This window comes from Aplidium turbinatum, chromosome 7 (assembly GCF_918807975.1).
Source record: "Aplidium turbinatum chromosome 7, kaAplTurb1.1, whole genome shotgun sequence".
In the NCBI taxonomy this organism is placed as follows: domain Eukaryota; kingdom Metazoa; phylum Chordata; class Ascidiacea; order Aplousobranchia; family Polyclinidae; genus Aplidium; species Aplidium turbinatum.
Window position 1 is genome coordinate 11,726,707 of NC_137478.1, and position 23,578 is coordinate 11,750,284.

Consider the following 23,578-nt stretch of genomic DNA (forward strand, 5'->3'; position numbering starts at 1 on the left):
GTCTTTGATGTGTCTTCACTGCAGCCTATTGACTTGTGTTTCTTTATGCCATTTTTTGTCATGGTGCTTCTAACTTATTAACGGTGTTGGAGTACCTACCTTTGAAGTGCTTATTGGAATTATGGACATTGTACGATTAAACATATTGCTGCCATTGCAAGCTACAAATACGACGATTATATATTTTGTGCTTGCAGTGTCGCTAGCTTTAGTAACAGCACAATAAATCAGTTACCGAATTTAGCTGCTTTTGTTTACAATACTTGCTGGTTTCAGGACAGTGGTTGCAGTTTGCATAAATTCAAAAGAGCTACTTTGCTCTAAATTTTGTTTTCTTACCCTATGGTGTTTTTATCAATTGTTGGCAATGGATTTATTTTATTACGACGGAAAGTAAAAGCAAAATGACATGAAGAACACATGTTTCCGTAGTAATAGACCTTGAAATTCTTTCAAGTTCTAAGTTGCAAGCTTCATTGCTGTTTTGTCGCTGTTTTGTCGACTCAAATGAAATGAATTCTTGAACCAGCTAACGAAATTTCGATTTGGGTTTCTTGGAATAGCGCTTAAGGGGTGTTGATTTCTTGATACTTTTTCTTCTCTGCAACAGTGAGATTTTTCATCCACGCTAGTTTGTATTCTCGGTAGATAGTCACTGAAACGTTAACGTCTATTTAAAACTTCTTAATAATTAATAGTAGCCATGGTGCCCTATATACCTAGTATATACACAGGCAATGCCAACATGCCATACATGTTTCAAGTTTGACTGGAGGCCGATCTGCTACGCTTGATAACAGTCAAAATCGCTAGCATAAATTGATAGTTTGACTAATATTTGATAATAAATTTTGTATGTATTGTAAATGTTATGTGCTTTTAAGCTACTTTTGGGCTATTGTTACCATGCAAATATTGCAAATAGTGGACTAGGTTTTAGAATTTGTCCTGGAAATCAGAAAAAGCATCTCGCAACACTTGTAAAAGGAAAAACTTTGTCATTTTTTAAAACACAAGTAGGAGAGTTTTGCAACGATTGGTTTAAGACTCAGTAATCACACTTTGGTAATTTGGATTCTTAAAATTATTATTTCAGAGAGATATAAAGCACAGTTATCCTAGATTTTACAATTAAAATTACATCGGCCTCTGGTGATTATTAGAGGTTCACACGTTGGCAAGGACCGTGAATATAGTATTAGTATTACCCGCTATAGTATTACCCTATGCAAGAACAAAGATGGGAATGCCTTCACTTCGAATCATCTCTCAGACGAGGTGTCCACTGTCCAATGCTACGGGATAGCTTAGTTTAGCGAAATATATGATCTATAGAACAATATGTATTAATAACAACTGGCTTTATAACTTTTGCAAAATACGTTTTTGATGCTGAATGTTGCAACTCAATTACATTGATAGCAATGTAAAGTGGTTTGCGATCTAAGTTGCTTTCTTGAGCCACCCTACATTCCATTGATTAACTAAAGATGATCACTTTTGTTATAATAATTTTAGTTATGCCTGTTGATAAGGTTTCAAGCCACGTTACATTTGTTGAAACCAAGTCAATCATCATGACAAGTATAATCATTTTTTTTTGTATAAATAACTATAAACCTCTTAAGCGTTTGCTTTCGCAACGTGTAAACGACATAATATTTTTCTGTATCTGAATGGTAAAGCACCAGTTCACCTTTTGGTGTCGGTCGTTCTGCTACCAACGGCTTGTAGGGTTTTGCTCTGCTGTGCGGCACAGTGACAGTTGATGTGTGAACAATCTTTTCTTCTTCTGCAAAGTTCTGTACGAACTCTATGACGCCACTAACGGCTGCTTTGGTTTTATTTGAGTAGGACTGTTCCAAGCACTCTACCTGGTACTGCCAACAACAATGACAAGCAGTTATCAATCCAAACAGCGAACGCCTTCCAGGTCTTCCTTTGACATTTTGCTTAAATTTTCTTTAAATTAATTATTCACTATTATTAAATGATACAAAAATTTCTCAAAAGAAATAAAAAAAAAATAAATAAAACTATTGAATTTGCATGTAAAATGCTGAAATTTGATGTTAACAATATCTTGATTATCGATATCAGAAACCTTGGCAACTAAATGTGCCTTTTATGTCCCAGTATGTTTACTTTTGCTACAATTCCATCGAAACAGTATTGCAATTATTTTTAACGTTCCTTTTATGTCCCAGTATGTTTACTTTTGCTACAATTCTATCGAAACAGTATTGCAATTATTTTTAACGTTTCTTGACGAACCTGGTAACCTTGCCACCGCCTGCTATGGAATTGAATGATTGGATCAATTTGGTTGATAGTCAGCTTGAGATGACCTTTGAAGCGCATGCTCAAGTATCCTCTCTCTTCCATTCTCACTTTCTGGTATAACGTATTGTCAACCGGTTTCCACTCCTGTTCCTCTGCCATTGTCCAAGCTATCGATACTGCAGCCGCCAATGGCACTGCGTGAATACCTGACAAGAGCAAGTCTGTATTACAATCGATTGTCAGTTGTTTTGAGGTTTTACTTATCTTTTAAGTCCGGTTTGTTTTTGTTCAACAGAACATAGGTTGTTTTAAAACCGCTACCTTTGTCTTGCAGTGAGTCGCTCATTCATATTCATATCATTATTGTTACTCATTTTCACATTATACGAAGATTTGTTGCCCGAACGCCTATAAATTTTTAGTAACATACATAACGGTTGATGTAGTTAATAGTTATGTACTTATGACTTCGGGCTGAGCTTCTCTTTGATGGACCATCAAAGCAACATCATAAACACTGTTGTGTTGTAGCAGGGTGTTGCACACTTCGTTCAGGTCTGTCTCCACCACAAGTGACTGGTTTCTGGTCTTGTTCTCATCAAACGCTAAAACCACGATTTGACTCGGGACCGGTGCGGTTAACTTCAGGCTTCCATCGTTTTGCAGCTGTTCGGGATCGGGCCTCGAAGTTTGCATCGCGGTAATATCCTCCCAAGTTCCTGGCTGGTATATAGGCAGGTTGCTATCGGTTTGTCCAATGGCGACTTGAGTTTTTGTCATGATTCTAATCCTTGTGCCGTCCCAAGAATTCCCTTTCATGCTGGAATCCTCCGCACGGCCAGTTAAAGAAAGCGTAATATCAACATGAGATGGTAACGACTCTCCATCGTGTAACACACCACTTTTGCCCATTATTTCTTTGCTCACTTCCACTAGATGACTCGATGCAACTAGTTGGCCAGTTATTCCTGCAAAATATATTCAAAGCAAGTCATCATAATCATCAGATTTTTAGTCAAATTCTGTCCAGTCTCCAATATCATCACCCCAAATTATGGTGATTTGTCCCTATTTCGATAGCTTGTCCAATGATCTTTTTTTTTTAAAGGAAATTGTCTTATAATAGACAAATTTGTGGTGATAAATCTTATTTACACCAGTACATATACCGAAAAATATGAAAAATAAACGTCACTAGTGGAAAATTACAACAAGCTATCAACTTGGTTTTTGTTATCTTCAAGAATGTTAAAAAAACAACTATTCAAGCTCGCGCTCAAGGGTGATATAATTACTGCGGTTTATGTTTGAAAATATACCAAGTTATTGAAGTAAAAAAGAAAACTTCTGCCTGCTTTGCCACTCAATTCAGTTTCATTGTTTTAGTTTTGTATCTGGAAAGGTGTCGCATGTTTTCGCATGATCAGGAAAGAGAAAATCTGTGCTTAATCACAAATCCAACAGTGATGTGTGGTCATCCCTTGGAAGCCTCATCAGCATGCGCTATAACATCGACAAATTGACTTATCAGAAGAACACTAGTTGACTTATCCGTCCTCGTAATGTATAGTTGGTTGGTTTTAAAGCTTTATCCTCGGACTGACAAAGCCTTGACAGGCTATTCCTGGTAGTTTCGCATACTTGTACAGGCTTTTGACTAGCGGCCGGTTACCGAGGTTGGCAGAATGAAGTTTTCCGATTGTTGATGTGTCGTTGCCGGGGAATTATTCCATTCATTATATTTCGCTGAATGGAGAGCTAAAAACTTTGCTTTAAAACTTACTACCGGTATATGTGAACGCCACAACCAAAGAAATAAAGATGTCTATACATTTTCATAGACTATGATAAGGCCTTTGACCGTGTTAATCAGGAAAAATTGATGCAGTCTTTGACTGATATTAGTATGGAAAAGATCTGCGAGTTATTGCTAAGTTATATTGGAGGCAATAAAGTTTATACTCAGACTGAAGGTGGCTTATCTGGTGCTATTGGTATAAAACGTGGAGTTCGTCAGGGATGTATACTGTCTCCATGTCTCTTCAACCTGTATGCTGAAATGATCGTTAGACAGGTTGATGGCATGGAGGGTATCAGCATGGGAGGTAAGAACGTATCCAACCTGCGGTATGCAGACGATACTGTTTTGTTGGATGAATCAGCAGAAGCTCTCCAAAATATTTTAGAAAAAGTAAACAACATTGGAAAAAAGTATACAATGAAAATTAACACAAAAAAGACGAAAACGATGATGGTAACAAAAGAAAATGCACCAAGTTTAAATATTGCTACTGACAGAATGCTGGTCGAACAAGTCCAAAGCTTTACCTATCACACACAATAACTGAAAATGGCAGATGCCATACAGAAATATTGAGACGAATAGAAATAGCAAGAAACAACTTTGTCAAAATGAAAAATACATTAACAACAAGCAAAATTAACATCAACACTCGAAAACGAATTATGAAATGCTATATCTGAATTCTGGACTACCTTACTTTACAATGCAGAAACATGGACATTGTCGTCACAAATGGTAAAACGACTTGAGGCATTTGAAATGTGGGTTTATAGAGGGATGCTTAAAATTTTATGGAAAGAGAAGATCACAAACAAAAATGTAGCCTCCTATTTCGAATGCAAACCAACATGGAAATTCTACAAACGGCTGCGTAGCCGAGTGGTGAGAACGTCTGCGCGACGTTCGAAAGGGCGTGGGTTCGACACCGCTCCAGAGCACGTGGCTGTGTCTCGGCAAAGACACTTAATGGCAAGCCAAAATAAGGGGAGCAGCTGACTCGAAGACTATATGTCACTTCGCTGCTTCCTGTCGTCTGTTGTATCGCATCTGTGATCGCAGTGCACTGTATGTTATCGCAATGGGCGATAATAAAAAAACAATTATTATTATTAAAACAAGAAAGGTATAATTTTGGCCATATGATTTGCAATAATTCTATTCAAAGACAAGGAAAAATGAATGGTAAACGAAATAGGGGCCGACCACCAAGAATTTAGACTAATGATATTAAAGACTGGTTAGGACTTAGCTACATAACTGCAAAGGAAAAATCTCATAACAGAAACTTGGCGCTTCATTGCCACCAACTCTCGACGAGAGGTAGGATCTTAATGATGATGATGATGAATGGACAGCAGTCCTTAGAATGCGTTGCTAAAACGCACACCCCGAGAGTCGAACAGCGCCGCTTGGTCTTGAAGCTTCTTCGTTCACGAAGTCACTCGCTAACCGACTGAGCTATCGGGGCAGATCCTATATCGATAAACACTTGGTTTTGCAAACAAACAGTAGGCTAAGATAAAACAATGAAGGTATAATTTTCAGCATGATTGTAGAGCACCACGCTTTTAAAACAGATTTTTTAATCAAACCTCAGTAAATAGAATATACTAAAGCTATCCCTTCAACTACAAGTGCAACTTCATATCAGCAACCTTGCAACGAGAATGTTTAGCAACAAAGAATTAGCTGAAATATTTTAAGTATGTTCAATTTAAGTGTGACATTTTCTATTTCTTGCGGATGCAAATGACCAAAAGAAATGGAGAGGTCACTGTAGAAAGACTGGACAACCCTAACAATTCGTGATGGTGTCCAGCCTCTTGCCGGAAAATGAGTGATGATGATGATATTGGTAAAAGTTATGACAAACCTATACCTGAAACACAACCGATGTCCTTGCTGGTTGAATCGACTGCTTCTTGCCGTGTCTTTTTTACTGACAATTCCATCATGTGGGTTATGTCTTTTATCAGACCCTCTTCTAGTTTAACTGTGACGTCAGGTGATGTTGTTGACGTAAACGTCCCTCCTGCTGACGTCATGACAAATCTGTCCTGCTTCTGTGATGTAATTACTGCAAATTTTCCTAAAAAAGATTGCGCCCATAAAGATCGGTTAATAAAAGAAATTAAAACTGTTGAATAGGGCTATGGGCAATAATCGGCATGGTAAAGTGAGAGGCATCGGAACCTCGAAGTTGAATGATCGCATTGCCACCTATGAAGATCTTTGTATTTAACTTGTAGCCACTTAACATGCCAGATGCTGTGCTTTAATTTTTGTTAAAAGTAGTTATAATGCGATTACATGTCCTTTAATCTTGAAATGTGACACTCTAGAGTCTAGACTCTACTGTGAATAGTATTACAGTAAAGTATTTTGTTACACGATTGTGTCGACATACATGCTACTCAGAAAATTCTCTATAACTTCTAAGTCGTTTACTTTATTTACAAAAAAGGCTTGTTTCTTAATCGTAACGCTTTTCGTTCTGTTTACCTAAATATTGTGTGCGGCTCACCGCATAGTAATGCTTTTCACCATGCACTTCTTTTGTTTCGATGACTGTGGGTATCCTTCCCCAATTGAAGTGGCGCGATGTGACGACTGTTACAGCTTCATAACTGCAAAATTGCAAGCATTAATTTATAGTTAAATTTGAAGTGTTATCGCTTGTTCGTCTGCTCTTGCTATGTGATCTGACGAACCCCTATTCCAGGTTATCTTTTATTTTTTTAACATGAGATCTTAAAAAATCTTATTTGCAATATTCATACTGTTTACATGCTTGTATAAAGCGTCTTTTCCAATACATTGTTTTTAATTCAAGTCTTTTCAGCCGTAGTATGTTGCATACCAGGCTATTGCTCAGTTAACTTTGAACGTTGATTTTGTGCGCATACAAGTACGCATAAAACAGTGGTTATCAGACTTTTTGCTCTCCGTTTTTTCAGCGATACGCAACTGAAATGTTCTAAAGCGAGGTTAGATATACGTCAGCTCAGGGAAATCATAATTGGAATTACTGTTGTCAATAACCCCACCAAAAAACATCTAAAGCTTGTGTGATGGAATTTTATTGAATTGTAATTTCATACTTTTGCTGTTTTGGCCGCGAGAACGTTTTTCCAATTGACTGGAGAAAGTTGTGTGTTGACATTTCAGCATTAAATTCCAAAGAATATGTCGAAGCCAGTCGTATTGTTTGATTTTGAAGAAGTATGTTCGTATTTATACTGCCAGCTACGTCAAGCAGATTTCATTGAGCTTATCTGAAGAATTCCGATTGATATTAATCTACATTAATTCAATTGTTTTTGTGTTCCTTGTGTTTTTGGTCGAGTATGGTGCTGAGTTTTCAAACTTGTAAGTGTCAAGAAAGAAGGTTGCGGATCAATCATTGACTTATGAATTGAAAGTTTACAACCCTGTAAACATTAAAATCAAAAACTACATGATGTACCATACCACGACTTACTCGTTGACACATTCCTCCAATATTCGCATCCTGATCACTACCTCTTTGTGGAGACAGTAAGCTAGCGGTGTCATGTTCATGTCAAGTATTTGCGTGCAGAGCTTTTCGTTCGAAGATAAGTTTAATCCTGTGCTGAAATCGCAGTAACATGAAATTTTGTGTTAAACCTCAGACAATAGAAGGAACTGTGTGAGAACTACTTAAGCTAGAAACGTTTGTTAACACTGAATTGAAGTGTTCCAACTTTTCAATTACGAGTACATTTTTCTTATCTGCAGAGCTACCAGCTTGAATTTTTGTCTCATTTAGGAGAAAAAGTGGTTAAAATGCTGGATCAAATGCTTAGTATGCTTGTTGATTTAGCTCTGATGAGGAATTAAGTAGGAAGTTTCACGGTACCAGAAAATTTTATTCTGCCTGCAGCACTAAATATGAAAACAATATAGTTTACGAAATGTTTACTAAGCATGAGTTTAGTTTCTGGAATTTGGTCTCTGTATACTGCATTGTTATCGAAATAGTGCAAACCTTAAGCTACAATTTTCATAAAGTTTGTAAGCTATTCGAAGAGTACAATAAGACTGGAGAGTGAATGGACTTTTCCACCAACTGAAAATAATGCTTTCCAAATGCGTCGGCCGTCGAGTATTCGTTTTGCAATGTCATTTTGCAAAGCCCACATTAAAAGTAGATCATTAAAATGGAAGTTTTTTTTAATAGATATATTGAACGTTGTGCTAGCAAATACATTTATTCAATAACTCAACCTTGCAATTCCACTAAACTAGGTCCTCACTTAAGTAATCGGCTGGTTCGAACTTACTTTTTGTAATATTGTGTTTCAAACTTCATGATAACGTCATCTCGCAATGCTCCATCTGGTATATCAACCTGTGCGTAGAATGGCGTCTTCAATTCAGCCCCATTCTTCGGCACCAGAGTTATCCAAATGTTAGAATGAAGAGGTTCGGGATTATCTGGATTTTTCATGCACAGTTTAGGCATTGTAGCTTCATATCGAAATTGCTGTGGTCTTTTTGCTATTCCAAGCTTTTCAAATTTTTTGTTGCTGCAAGTACATTTTGTGACGTGAGCTGTATAGCTATACGGAACTTACAAACTTCTGGTTTCTGAACAGAATTTGACAGTTTGTATTGTGCAAGTTGAATTGGTAATTTTTGACGATTATAAAGTCTGCTGCTAGAAAGAATGATGGCACAGCGGATGAAGGCAGGGGTGTTATGATGGTAAAACTATTGTGTTATGTAATCAACACAGGCAGAATTATGTGAACATAATAACCGATCGAGATGTAAATATTTTTGAAGTTTTGTAATATTTTTATTTGCATTTATGTCTCTTAACCTGAAACGTCTGTTATATATTTTTCTGAAGTAAAACCCTGTTTATTCCACATTTTATAAGCTACATCTGGTGTTGCATCATTAACCACCGTCAATGCTTTTTACCTTATTCGCTTTTCTTTTTTCTTTACTTTTTCTTGAGAAAATTCTTCTCCTTCAGGTGGTTCCCTAGTAACGCCCTCGTCTTCAAAGGCTTTCTCTTCCGTGTTGTTTGAGTTTTGAGGAATAACAACAGGCACATGTTCATGAATTTCTTTCCGCTCAAGAATTTTCTCCCCGCCCTCTTTTTGCTCAGGGGTAGCCGATGGTATTTCCTCCATCACCTCGTCCGGCCCGTCACTGTGGATTGCCATGTCGACCATGGCTGGTTTTTGTCGGTTTGACCAAGGCCGGTGAAAGTCAGTCAGGTAAGCAGAGTGAGGTCTTGGGGAATCGTTCGGTTTTTCTTTGCGTTTTTTATTTCCAGCTGATCGAGTGCGAGAAGGAGGGGAGTTTGATTTATCGAGGAAGGGTGTAATTTTACGCGATTGTGTTGGAGAGATCAATGGTGATCCAATCACTATGGGAATTTCTGGCTGCTTCGAACGCTGATGTCCCTAGAAAATAGGACACAGTTTTCTTATGCGATTTTTTTTTTGTTTAATTTTTTTGAAGAGCAACAAAGAAAAACTAAGCAGAGAGAGCACTGCAGTCGAAAAAATTTGTCATGGTACACATCGCTAGCATCCACCTCTTACAGAAGCTTGAAAAGCAAAACTAAAAAAAAAACATTGAGAAAATCATTTTCTATAATGACTATAGGCCTACAAAAGTTTGTATAAAGAATTCCAGTCAAAGCAGTTAAAATTATGTTTAGATGTACTGCCCTACCAGGTTTGGAACGGAAAAGAGTTAGAGATTTTTTAATAATTATTTTTATCGCTTCTTCTTCTTCTTCGTTTGAACCTTGTTCTTCGCCACTTCAAGGGTCGAGGGGCTCTGCCTTTTACCACCCTTGGGCAGTGGCGGCGACGCGGTTTAAATGTTTGGGCAGGTGTCGAGCAGCCATTGAATTGATTCGTCATCCAGTTCACGCAGTCCACGCACACCATTTGGCGCATGGTAGATGGCGCAGTTACAGATGGTGTGGTCTGCGGTTTGTTCCTCCATGCCACACTCACAGATCGCGGATGGAGCCATCCCCCATTTGTGCATGTTGAAGCGAAATAGTCCGACGCCAGTACGAAGGCGGTTGAGCCGCACCCAGGCCTTCCTGATCAAATGCATTCCGGTTGGATGGTGGCTGGTGTCGGAGATTGGGGGGGAAGAACAGTCACCTTCACGCGGTCCCCCCAGTAAGTAGCATTATAAAAATGCGAAACGAAGACTGTCAAAACCGAACCTCGACCCGGAGCGCTCAGCACAAGACCCCACGAGAACCGCTCTTTTCAGAGCGCGGCAGTCCCACTGTCGACAAGTACCGTCGTCCCACCATCTTACAGCTGAACGCTGAGGGCATCACATCCAGCAAGATTGATGTGATCGAGCAGCTCGCTCATTTTTACCGCTGAAAGCCTATTATTTTGATACTACTTTCAATACTTTGCACAGACAAGTTTATCGTTCTTTCCCCTCATTATTTGTTTCTTGGTTTATTATATCATCTTTTCCTTGTTTTTGTATGGGTAAATTCATTAGGGATCACGGATCAGGCAAGCTTTTTTTTTACTATACTTTGTGTTACAATAACTAGTTAACTACATCAAGTTGTAGCTCAAGGGCTAGGGTAGAAGTACTGCACCATAGGTTTTCTGCTTAGTTCTTACCAAAGGTGGAGAATGTCTTTGTTTGTTTTTTGACAAGTGACTCGAAAGCACAAATCCTTTTCCATGTTTCTTGGTCTTTCCTAATGATTTCTGTGACAAGAAATGAAACTAAGTTTATTGTTTGATTTCTAAAAGCTGGCTCAAGACGCATTTGATGCCACTGTTGACTTCGATGTCATACCACATTCAATTTCCTTAAGCATGCATAATTAAAAGAATTTGGTTAAAATCTTCATAGCCAGGAAGGTGTCTGTTATGATTGATTGACGATTGAGTCATTTACTGTAGCGGTGGAACTGAGAGCATTTCTTCTTTAAACGACCAACAAACTTTAGCTCGAGTCTAAGTATTAAGTGTTTCGACAATTTGATCTGGCAATTCTCTTATGTAATGACTTACCTCCAATTTCTTGACATTGTTTTCAGTGATGGCTCTGATTATCATTTGAGCATGCTCTTCATCCTCAACTTCATTCGACATTTCTCCACTTTCACCTCTTTTTCCTCAAGGCAATAGTTTTTTAATATGTTATTAGGCTGTGTCGTTTCATCTAGCAGAATACTAATGATTCAAAACGCGTTCGGTATAATTACAACAACCTCTGTTTTACGTTTTACTAATAGAACCTTATGGGTAAAAACAAATGAAATCAACACAGCACTGAAACCCGAATCTCTCAGATTTTAATGAAAATTACATGATTTGAAGCCCTGTAACAAAAAATCATTTTCCCAAAATTTCGTCTTTCTACGTCGAGTACTTTTCGAGAAACAGTGATTTGAAATTTTAGTCATTTTCACCACTTGATGGCGCCATTTTTCACATTTTTACCCATATCTCGGCCAATTTTCATTGTAGACCCAATGTTGATAGCTCATTCGAAAGGTAATTTTAAGCTCTATCAATCTATCTAAAAATAATGAAACTTTGCTTAATAATGAAAGAGGAATGTTGTGTTCTTGGTTGTTCCGACGAGCATAGAAAAAATATATATTTGCAAAATCAAAAAGTTATTTTATTTCTTTATTTTGGATACTTCTTCTACAACCATGCAAAATATTGTGTTGTGTTTTGACCATTCTGTGTGCAATTCATTTTCCTTGCTCTAACAATTCACCATAGTTTGATCTGCATAACATTGTAGCCTATTAGGATGCATTGTATAATGTATAGCCTATCTTGTCTGTACTGTAGCTATCTTGAAAGGATACTGGGCAAGGTGCATGTATGGTATGTGGATTTCATATACATATACAATGCAGTGTGCCTTCTAGAATCTTGATCTACTGAAATAATGTTTGCTTTCTACTACAGAACTATCAGCCAGATGTAAAAACATATTACGGTACCTATTGCATAGTTTGCGCTGGTTAAGCCAGCATAAAATCGAAAGCCATGATGTTGGGCAGCACATTAAATACGGTTGTGTTCTTTCCATTATGCAAACAATGCTTCAAAAGTTAATTTGAATCATTTATTTACAACAGTTAGCTACAAACACCTACTTGCCCGCTTAGCTTGCAACCCTGCTCAGTGCTCAACCAAAATGTTTTCTTGGACTCTGCAATAAATGTAGTCATATCAATGACCTAAAACGTATGATCATGGAAATATTTGAAGAAAACCTGCTCGTTGATTTAATCACATACAAAGCATGGGTGGCTGTTGAAATAAATAAATAAAAACAACTTAACTGTTGACCGCACACATTTGGAAACCTTAATAAAGCCCCTAGACAAATTTGTAGAGAGCCTGTTGGAAAAACTATTGATCCTTCAAAGACATGATTTTATAGCTAAACAACAATCTGCAAGTTTGAATCGAATGAAACAACAAATTGATGGCTCTGTTATAATTTTGGGTGTTTTTTGCCGAAAATTACTTATTTTTTTTTGCAAGATGCTGCTCAAAGTTATCATTGGACAAATATGCAGGCTACCATTCACCCATTGTAATTTACCACAATTTCCCTACTGCTGTAGATCCATCTACTTCTCTAAAACACATTTGTTTGACCATAATTTCCGATACTCTTCAACACAATACTTTAACTGTTGTTACTGTTCACATCTTTCAACGTCATCTATTCAAATATTTGCAATCTTTCAAGTTTCCTATAAAAAAGGCAATCTATTTTACCATCACATAGAAAAGGCCGCTGTGATGGAGTAGGAGGTACCATAAAACGCTTGGCTGCCAAAGCCAGCCTACAAAGAGTGTCTGATGACCACATTCAAACACCAAGGCAACTTTTTGTTTGGGCAGAAAAAAAGCTTAACAAAAGTGAAATGTTTGTATGTTGAGGATGAAGAAATTAAACGACATGCATCGGACCTTGAAGAAAGGTTTTCCTATGCAAACCCAATTCCAGGTACACAAAAATTACATTTCTTTGAACCACTGACAAAATCTATTGAGAAGCTGATAGTCAAAGAATATTCATCGTCATCCAATTTTTCCACCGTAACAATCAACAACAAACACAGTTCATGTGTGAATGAGAAGAATTGGTGGCTAGCATATGTTTTGAAGAAGTTCATGAGCAATGACGAGCTTGAACTAAAATATCTGCATCCACATGGCCCTGTATCATCATTTTCATTTCCAAGAAAAGATGATGTTTTGATAGTGCCATGCACTTCTCTACTTCCATCAGTGGATCCTCAAACTACTTCAAGCTCTGGAAGGACGTATTCCCTCACCGGCAACGAGTTGTTGCATACCGAACAGATGCTAGCTTTAAAACTTCAATAGCAACTTGAACAGTGAACTAACGTGTAATGCAGTATTCCCACCAAAGTCAGTTATTTATGTAAAATATGTATACTAAGCAATTTTTTGGACTACATCTAAAAATTTTAAGGTTTTGTGCAACTTGGAACTTTCATTTGAAATCAATCAGCAAATCAATTCTGGTGAGTAGGAGGTGTGTCTACGTCATTTGGTGGGCATAGCCCTATACAGTACCGGAACTTTCTACTTTGCATGCAAATTAACAGTACAATCACGATAACAAAGATTCAGTGTTCATACTTTTGGCATACTGGTACTCGATTTTCGTGGTTTAAAATGAAAGTTAATGCATTGCTATGAAATAGCTGCTGCGTGGAATTTGTGCCCGAACTTTCGTTTTCACGACAATGTTGTAATTTTGCATGCAAAGTATAGATCCATGCCCACCCAATGACGTAGGCACACCTCCTAATCACCAAAATTGATTTGATGATTGCTTCCAAACAAAGAAGTTGCATAATTTTCATTGGCATGTTTGTAAAGTGTGGATTTTTTGGTAGTTTATAAACTACAGTTAGCTTTGAGTGGATTTCCCCTGTAACATAAATTAATATTATTAAAACCTTGGAGGGAACACTGATGTAAATGTATGTATATTTTTGACTTGTTCAAATAAAGTGACCAGCTTTTACTGTTTGTATGTTTTGTTAGTAGTCTAGTAGCGAGTTATGTCCACTCAAATTATTTATATTTGCTTACAGTTAACCTCTGAAGGTTACGGCCAACAATGTCATTGCTTAATCATGAATTATTATCATATCTTGGCTATTGGATTTCATCTTTAGAACCTACAAAAAGCTATGTTGTATAATATTATCTAAAGATTTCCTGACACACGCAATACAAACTGCTACAGTAGCCAACTTCATTCCTTAAGCTGAATTTGTATTTTCAAAAGATGCAACATTGCAAAAATATAGAAATAATTTAAATCTTCTGCTTCTGTAAAACTCCCGGTCTCTTCTTGCTTAATTATATTACAGACACACTGTATGAAGACCTCCTCTTTATCGAAGCTGTACTTATTTATAATCAAGTTATCTCAGCATTTAGCTTGTTACTAAATACTAATTCCCATGTAAGCTATCCTGCAGATACGTATAAAAAATTTAGTAAGGATAAACAGAAAAAAAAAAATTCTGAGTAAGGAAAATAAAATTATTATAAAGCACACAGAATGGTCAAAACACAACACGGTATTTTACATGGCTTTAGAAGAAGTATCAAAATTTAAGAAAACTTTTTTTTTTGATTTTGAAAATACATATTTTTGCTATGCTCGTCGGAAGTTTACAACCAAGAACACAACATTCCTCTTTCATTATTAAATAAAGCTTCATTATTTTAGGTAGATTGATAGAGCTTAAAATTACCTTTCGAATGAGCTACAACCATGTCTCCACAATGAAAATTGGCCGAGATATGGGTAAAAATGTGAATAATGGCGCCATCAAGTGGTGAAAATGACTAACATTTCAAATCACTGTATCTCGAAAAGTACTCGACGTATGAAGACAAAATTTTGGGAAAATGACTTTCATACATTTTTACTAATGATGTGATTTTCATCAAAATCGGTGTCGTCGAGGTTTTAAAATGTAAAATTTTGTGTTGATTTCATTTGTTTTCACCCTTGTCAAATATTAGATTAATGAAAAAGAATCAATTTATTTTAAACTTCGCACTGATTTGATTGCTTTCCTTGCATTTCTAAACTATTTGCTCAGTTCAGAACATATTGACAGTTTTGCATAATTAATCAGCAAATGATTGATCATCACGGAAGCAAGCCTCGTAAGGCTTGATACCTTCAGTGCCACCTTGGGCAGCATAAAACCTTGACTCCGTTATGTCTGTGTAGCATTGTACTAGTGGTATCAGATCTGCTTATTTATTATCATATACCGTATAAATTTAACGCTGCATCTACTTCGTCTTATGTTGCATTCACATTCAATTAAGACTTGTATTGCCTGCCTATGCCCTTACAGCAAGTTCGCTTTTCTGTTGCTAAGATATTGGGTGACAAATGGAGTTTTGAAATACACATAGTTTGTGAAAGAGGACACCTTTCATTCGACCCCTGAGCCTGGTTTCATCGCCATATCGTGAGACAAAAAGGCTTTTGCGTCAGATATTTTGGATGTTACGTTTGCTGTACTGTACATAGATTTATGAAGTTAAAACGAGTAGTTGTTTCAATAAAAAAGAATTTTGCTGCATTGTTTAAACCTTTAATTTTATTGAAAAATTGTCGCTAAAGAAAGAATGCCTAGCTAGACCTTAAACGAAATGAAATAATCTTTTCATCTTTTGTACTTTTTATTCAAAAGCTATGAAAAAGGCTGTTTTGTTTAGTCCGGTCAATATGCTAAGGTTGGGTTATTTTGTGTTATTTCTTTTCTCTTATAACTTTAAACTTTCATTTAAAATAATGAAGACTTTGACAATAACATGCCGTCGTCAAACGTCATTGTGCTGTTGAAATGAAAACACCACTGTGACAAAAGAAAATTAGTGTTAAATATACATTTTTATATGTTGTTATGATGTAGTTAGGTGCAAGTTTAAGGAAGATTGAAATGAAAGTAAGGCCAGTATGATTTTTCATTGTTGTTTTCAGGGCGGACGCTATCGCCTATTCTTTCTTTGTTGTTTATAACAATAAGCAATTTAAAGTTTAAAGCTTGTTAACAATTGCAGGGACTGATGTGTACGAAATACGGCGACATGTTGCGTGTTGTAAAAATATCCACTCGAGTAATCTCGCAGCATTGGTCACTTCTGTCTGTTTTACAGTCAGGGCTGGGTTAACCATTAAGAAATATAAGAGCGCTCAGAGAGCACCAAGGCGATTGGGCACTTCACACAAAGGGGGGTTTCGTTATTATTTGAAATGAAGTTTGTGATGTTCGTCAATTCAAGCAATGGCACATTACCAACAAGACGGTTTTGTTGAGTGTCTAGGTAGGGCATCCCTGGGGCCTGACCTTGCCCTGCGTACAGTATAGGATTTACAAGGCACCTTTTCTGATTTGTTTGTTCAATTGGATGAGTAGTTCTCAGATTTTTTTTTGGCAGAGCAGAATTCATAACACACAACATAAAGTGTGTACGGATCCTATTAAATCAAATACGTCAAAAAGCATTAAGAGAAAAAAATACTAATAAAAAGCAAAATATGCTAAGCCAATTAATGTGAAACTTAGTATGTATTGTCCTTGATTTTAAGTAGTTCTTAAGTATATAAAAGGAAGATTAATCCGCCTAGGGCGTAACTCAATGCATTCTGCAAAAGCATTATTAATTGACAGGAGACGCTTTACTGGGCAATGACCGCAGAAATGATCACTTCTAGTACGGTACAAGAAGTGTTTGTGTTTTGCTTGTCAAATCGGTGTAGCTCCCATGCTGGTCGTTAGACTCGCAGTCACATGGTCGGATAAGTGTATCTGTAGTTTTTGTCGTATGCGATAGGTAGCAATTGCACGCAGAAAAATTAGCCTACTCTTGTTCATGAACAGTGAACACCTTAAATGAACTTCACACCACGCCCCACTTTGACAAGTACCGCATTCGCTGGGCTTCGCCCGATTTGCGATGCATGCCCTATTGTGAGTGGGTGCTTGCGCCATAATACAGTATAACAGCCTATTTAACAATCTTTATAGGCATCCAACGTGGTGAGCTTCACAGAAAGGAAGCTGTGACACGGCCAAGTTCAATCTTGTACTTGATCATTATACGGTCGCATTGTACTAAACGGGCGTATATCGCGCGTTAGTTCAACAGACTACTACCTGCTACTTAAATAGGCCAGTCGTTTCCCCTACGGTTTGGCTGCCTCCGGATGTATCCGGGATAACAAACTGCTGATCAATTTATCCATGAGTGCCTTGTCTTCAAAAACAATGCAATAACAATGCTGGGCCAAACGACCCTACGTAGCTTGACATAACTCCTGCTCTGAATTCGGTAATATTATTTTCTGTCATACGAAAGAAGCTGCCAATCCGCTCACAACAATAAAACTACAGATGTAAAGATTGTATTATTGTTACGCTAATCATTTAGACAATTCTAAGAACCGCAACAATAGAGATTGAGACCGGCATGCAGCTCAATAAAAACATCGGTGGTTTAATCTTCCTTTTTTATATTTCATTAAATGATATAATAGCGTTTTTTTTAACAAACTTTCCTTGTAAGCCCGTTAATGTAAACTCGCTTACAAAGCAACAACCCCTATAATTAAATTATTTTAAACTATTTGGTTTCCGTATTTTCGCATTATTTTCCTTTAAAGTACATTTGAGTGACCTAAAGGTAGAGTGGCCCAAGTCAACTTGGACCGAAAATGAGTTTTTGCTTCCATAGGAACAACAAAAGATGCGAAATTTTTTTGGGAAAATTGGGAAGTTCTATCGTTAGAAAAAAATATGACCCAAGTAAACTTGGTTCATCACTGAAAAAAATTACAAATCCAACAGCGGCCCAAGTCTACTTGGTTTGTATTTGTTATCAAAATTAACCAATAGTATAGTGGACCATGTGCATTTACTTGGTTTGCAATACGTGAAGAAAATTACAAAAGCAATAACAGCTGAACATCTGTAATAACAGTATACTCTTCCACAACTTAGTAAATTGAGTTGGCATGGTAATAATGACACTTGTCGGAAACCCAGCATTGCAGTACTGTTCCACAATAAGTCAATGGGTATTTGTCTCTGCATTGTTGTGTCATAATGCATACGAACGAGCAAGTGTGTTCGTGACGCTGAAATTCCACGTGCAACTGCAAAGAACAAACGCTAGGAATACTAAGGGTCATTGCGCACCAAGATTATACTGTTATATTACAGGCATACTGTAGACACTACACAGTGTCTGCTAATTAAAACCTAAGCATAGTTGTACTGTATATGGCGGAAAGGGAAAGATCTCAACTGCTCAGTGTTATTAAAGACCACGTACTATTGAAGATGATACAGTCATTGATGGTGTGGTCTGCGGTCTGTTCCTCGGCACCACATTCACAGCAGGGGGAAGAGGCCATTCCCCATTTGTGCATGGTTAAGCGGAAAATCCCGACGCCCGTACGAAGACGGTTGAGGCGCACCCATGCCTGTCTTTGTAGTGTCAGGCCAATTGGGCGTGTGTCGGCGTCGGAAATGAACGAATGGATTCTGGTAGTACTCGACTTCCTTTAAGAGTTCCATTTATGGTCCGCCCAAGTAGCCGCAGAGATGTCTTGTTCATCAGCTTCGTTGATGAGAAGTTGAGCGGCTGGCACGAATGGGTGTCTTGATTTCAGTCGACGGGGGTGCTCGTTTGGGAGAGCAGAGATCTTGTGGTGGAGAAGGTGGTTAGGCTCCAGTGCCCTTCGACAGAGATACAGATTACAGAGTGGCTTCTTTACGACGAAGCTCAGCAGGTTGGATGCCAGCGACAATGGGAAGATTGTCCAATGGTGTGGGACGCAGGCATCCGGTCACTGTGCGCAGGGCGCTGTTTATGGCAATGAGCACTGTGCACCAGACAGGTGCATGATCTGCTGAAGAGTAGACAAGGGCTAAGGCTGCTATACGCAAAGTGTCAGCCCTCGCCCCCCAGCTGGAGCCTGCCAGGCGCTTAAGTAGCGCAGCGCGGGAATGTCAGTTTCTTACGCAGTGACACCAAATGGTGGCAGTACGTGAGCGATCTGTCTGGTGTCACCCCAAGATATTTTGGTTCGTGACAGAAGGACAGGGATTTTCCGTTGTTCTGAACATGTAGCTCACGATAAGCTTCCCGATTGTGCAGGTGGAAAGCTGCTGCCACAGTTTTGGTGTTGCTGAGTTTCAGTCGCCAGTTTTGGAGATGAGCTAAAAGGGTTTGCATGTCCTGGCACAAGGTGTCTTCTATATTTCCCACGACTTTGTGAAGTAGAGAATTGCCAGGTCGTCCGCATAAGCGTATTTTGCGGAGACTGTGGTTGGCAGGTCTTGGGTATGGATGTTGAAAAGAATTGAAGCCAGGACCGATCCCTGTGGGACGCCGTTTTTCAGACGTCTCAGTCTGCTTCTCCGTGAGTTGCCGGTGGTGACGGTGAAGCTTCGATTCCTGACAAGTTCCATAATCATATGAACCATATGATTATGCCGAAATCCAGCTTGCTCTTTTGGAAGGAGCGGGTTGATGATTGAGTTGACGCGGGCATTGATCAGCCAGACTTTTTGAAAGGAACACAGAGTAGGGATATCGGACGATAATTCCTTGGGTCCTCTAGTGGCTTGTGAGGCTTAGGGATCGCAGCTACTAAAGCTTTTCTCCAGATTTTTGGGATTGTGAGGTGGTGTGCTAAGAAAGCTTTCTTACAATGATAGTCTGGAACAAGTAATTGGAAGGTGATTCGGGAATGTAACTAGAGACTTATCTATAGTGAAAGTTTTCCAATTTAGCGCAGGATTCGTGTTGAACTTTGAACAAGCTAAGGCAGTGCATGTTGTAGCATACATATATAAAGCAATATGATTGACAAAATATCATCATCAGTCAACATGCATAACATAAAATGTTATGAGTGTATAAATTCCACAACATCAACAAAATAAAACTTAATTGTCATCTCTCTGTTGGTTCTTTATTCGCATTATACAATAGCTGATACCAACAGCCCATACTGAAATTTAATGTGGTTATTGTCTGGTTACAGGGCAAGGACAGTTTTTATTGGGTTTATCCTTGAACCGCTGGAATATTGCTTTCCATTTTCACTCCATACCGAGTTTTAAATATTGTCATTTACACTTGCATTGAAAACTTTACCGATGCTGATGGTGCATTCTGTTGAAACATTTTTCGATATAAGCGACATGCAGAAGAATCATCCGGCAACCACTGCAGAGTTCCGATTCCGTGTGATTTCAAGTCTTAAACTATAATGAACGTGGGCACTTAAAATAAAATCATTTACTGCAGTAAAAGCTACTGATTTGCGTGTGGTTAATACAAGCTGTGTCCTCTGCTACTGAACGTCACCTGATATTTTTTAATCCGAATGCTCTTAACTAGGGGTGCACGCACCACTAAGGGGTGCGAGACCTGTGCCTAGGCGGTGCGGGGATGCTGAATTATCAAGGTTTGTTATAATATGACGTAAGAAACAAAGTTGTTTTACCAGGTTTCAACAAAAATTTTGAACTGTAGGTGACTATTACTTTTCAGCCAATCCTAGGAGGGGGTGCGAGAACTGGTTGGTAATTCTAAGGTGGTGCTGACAAGGCAAAAAGTTAACTGCTGCTCTAGACGCTGCGTAGGCGCATCAGCAGTTTACAGAACACATTGTGACTGACAGTCATTACATTTTAAGACTTGAAGTCACACGGAATCAGAACTTCGCAGTGGTTGCCAGATGATTCTGCTGCCTGTCGCTTATATCGAAAAATGTTTCAACAGAATGCACCATCAGCATCGCGCATCGGTATTGCGACTGACAAGTTTCGATAACGGGAAAGGAGCGCTCAGAACTGACGTCAACCACTTTTTGGCCATTCCTCTTGGGAAGTCTTCGTTTAGCTCTTTTCTTAGGGGTTTCTCTTAAGCTTCACGATAAACCGTGACGCCGCAAAGCAACTAGATAAATTATATAGGTCACCACCGTTTTAAACGGCTAAACTTTCGCTACCGTCGCCCACATGGTTCGTCGCCCAAGAGGGTTTCGCCCAGATGTTGTGTACCATTTTATTTATGGTTGCTTATCATTAAGTTTTGATGATGTCATGAGTTAGATCAGAATACTGAACTTTGAAGTAAAAACGTTTTTACGGAAATTTTTGGTACCAGTTGCTTGCCAAACGATTCATTATATTAAGCGTAAGTCAAATTTATCCTGCCCCAATCCAAAAATATGCGTTGCAATTATCCACTGTATAAAATTTCATTAAAACATGCATTTATTATTTTTTTTTTATTCAAATTTTTTTAGATGGGCCAGTTTACTGTTGGGAAATTATGAATTTTTGCAAAACCAAGTAAACTTGGGTCACTTTTTTCGCTAAAGAAAGCAAACAGTAGAGTGACCCAAGTATAAAAAAAGCTAATAAAAAAAAAACGTGACGTCATATGACCACACAATTTTCCGAAATTTTTTTTGTAGTCATATGAATTGTTCCCTGTACTTCACTGGATAGATTCAACTTCACCTTCATAGTAAAAAAAGTGCCTAACTTTGAAGTCGATTTACTCAAAATGAAGATTTTCGACTTGGGCCACTCTACCTTTAGGTCACTCATTTATTCTTTTGAGTAACCTTTTCTCTATTTAACTTTCAGTCCAAACTTGATATTTTGGACGAACTGGAACGAAAACAACCCTGGCATTCTTCGTGTGACCACTAGCGGTAAAAATATTACCAAAATCATCTCCACTAAAGTGGCTATTCCGAATGGTCTTACCGTGGACATTGTGGTGAAGCAACTGTACTGGGCGGATGCAAACCTTAATAAAATTGAGCGTTGTGACTTCAATGGCAAAAACAGAAAGGCAGGTTGTATTTATTTAATATGAAATGATCATTAGTATGAAAATGTCTTCAACGGATTACGAAGCTTTAAAATATGTAGTATGTTGGTTTCATGTCTAAATATTCGTCTTTACAAGTAAATAAAACCAGCTACTTTCGGAAACTTGTGTAATTTGTTGGTAAAGCTTTCACTACCCCAAAGGTGGCTTCAGTATCCGGAAAAGCACAAGTAAATGAAAACAAACATTAAATGAATAAATGAATGGCTAACTCATCTAAGAGCACTGTGAAAATTATTACTAGCCAAAGATTTATTGATAGCATAAGTTGTAAAGTAACTAAAACGTTAAAGTTAACCAATATGAATATTTGCAAAATTGTAATTACAACACTGCCCTTCACAAAGTGGGGCGTGGTGAACACAAGAAAAACTAAATTAAAATCAACGTGAAAATGAGAAAAATCAGTAGAGAAGTTAAATTTAAGATTAGTGTTGAAGTCGAGCCATTCGATGGTACTAAGAGTTTCAATGCACCACGTTTCTTTTCCTTTCTGTAATTTGTCGTTTTATACAGTGTGTCTACTATCAAAATGGAAGTTAAAAATTATGAACACTCTGCTGTGGTCTGGCAGATTGAAGTGAGAATCAATGGTGAATTTGGTTTTATTCTTTTTCATACTGAGCAAGCGCTGGAATATTCTGTTTTTTTAACTTCGACGCTATTTTAAACCCAAATGGTGTAAAATAAGTTATTATTAGTTTTAGCTTAGGGCTGGTTTCATCTACATATTGTTTGTGGCACTTCTGTGTTGCAGGTAATGTGTTAAAAAATTGAAAACTTTTTTTGTATTTTTGTATTGTTGGAGCTCTTAAACGTTTTATTACAGTGGAGTGCTGGCAAGTAAAGCATTGTTTCGATGGCAGTGATAAAATCCATTAGTTTCTGTGGCATTGACAAAAATTTAAGTTTAGAAAACGTTAAGATGCCACGCAGTTGGACATCGTCGATAAGCAATTGTGAGATGATTTTCGAAAATGAAGTTTAGAGTAGAATTATTCTTCAATATGTAATTAAATTCGATAAAACTGGGTTTGGTTTTGGGTAGGTGTGGTTTTCTAAACTTTTGACTTACGCCAACGTGTGAACCTGCATTTATGTAAAACTCCTGGTTTCACGTTGACAAAGTTACAAATCATATTCTGTTACAAGGTTTGTCCGATTCTCTCATAGCACAAGTGCCAAAATGTAGTCCATTATTTGTATGATAAGGATAGTTCAAACGAAGACCAAAGTCCCACTACACATACACAAAAACTATATTTATCAACTTCAACTTAGATGATCAACTTATACTATTACTAGCAGTTCAAATTTGAAGTTTGCATGTTACCGTTGCCATTTTTGTATAGAATTTTTGCAATAGCTCGAGTGCCACTTTCAAATACGCCGCGCATGGCACTTATTGGACACCACTGTTATAAATGGTTTTCACAGTGCTCTCAGTTGATTTCACAAATTAGTTTTTATGTTTTCATTTTCC

At 37.8% G+C, this 23,578-nt stretch overlaps 2 protein-coding genes across 2 annotated transcripts in view; one reads left to right on the forward strand and one right to left on the reverse strand.

Annotated features, from left to right (window-relative positions):
* Window positions 1–23,578, forward strand: part of LOC145773751 (prolow-density lipoprotein receptor-related protein 1-like) — a 163,258-nt gene that overhangs the window by 101,380 nt on the left and 38,300 nt on the right. Inside the window, exon 51 of the mRNA XM_082584884.1 lies at window positions 21,846–22,056. Coding sequence (XP_082441010.1) covers window positions 21,846–22,056 — 211 coding nt within the window. The remainder of the gene's footprint in view (window positions 1–21,845; window positions 22,057–23,578) is intronic.
* On the reverse strand, window positions 12–11,344 carry LOC145774399 (uncharacterized). The gene is made up of 11 exons (XM_082585646.1): window positions 11,137–11,344; window positions 10,738–10,827; window positions 9,038–9,528; window positions 8,392–8,637; window positions 7,569–7,700; window positions 6,590–6,714; window positions 5,967–6,176; window positions 2,745–3,251; window positions 2,275–2,489; window positions 1,697–1,880; window positions 12–655 (listed from the first exon to the last, which is right to left on the reverse strand). Exons 1-11 carry the CDS (start codon window positions 11,215–11,217, stop codon window positions 567–569), a joined length of 2,370 nt encoding a protein of 789 aa, XP_082441772.1. The 5' UTR covers window positions 11,218–11,344; the 3' UTR covers window positions 12–566.

Bases quoted from the DNA above. Each gene is read 5' to 3' on its own strand.
- LOC145774399 (XM_082585646.1), bottom strand. From the start codon at position 11,217: ATGTCGAATGAAGTTGAGGATGAAGAGCATGCTCAAATGATAATCAGA. The intron at 10,828-11,136 runs GTAAGTCATTAC...TTCTTGTCACAG, and splicing joins ACAATGTCAAGAAATTGGAG to AAATCATTAGGAAAGACCAA. The intron at 656-1,696 runs GTGAACTGGTGC...TTAACGTTTCAG, and splicing joins AGAACGACCGACACCAAAAG to TGACTATCTACCGAGAATAC.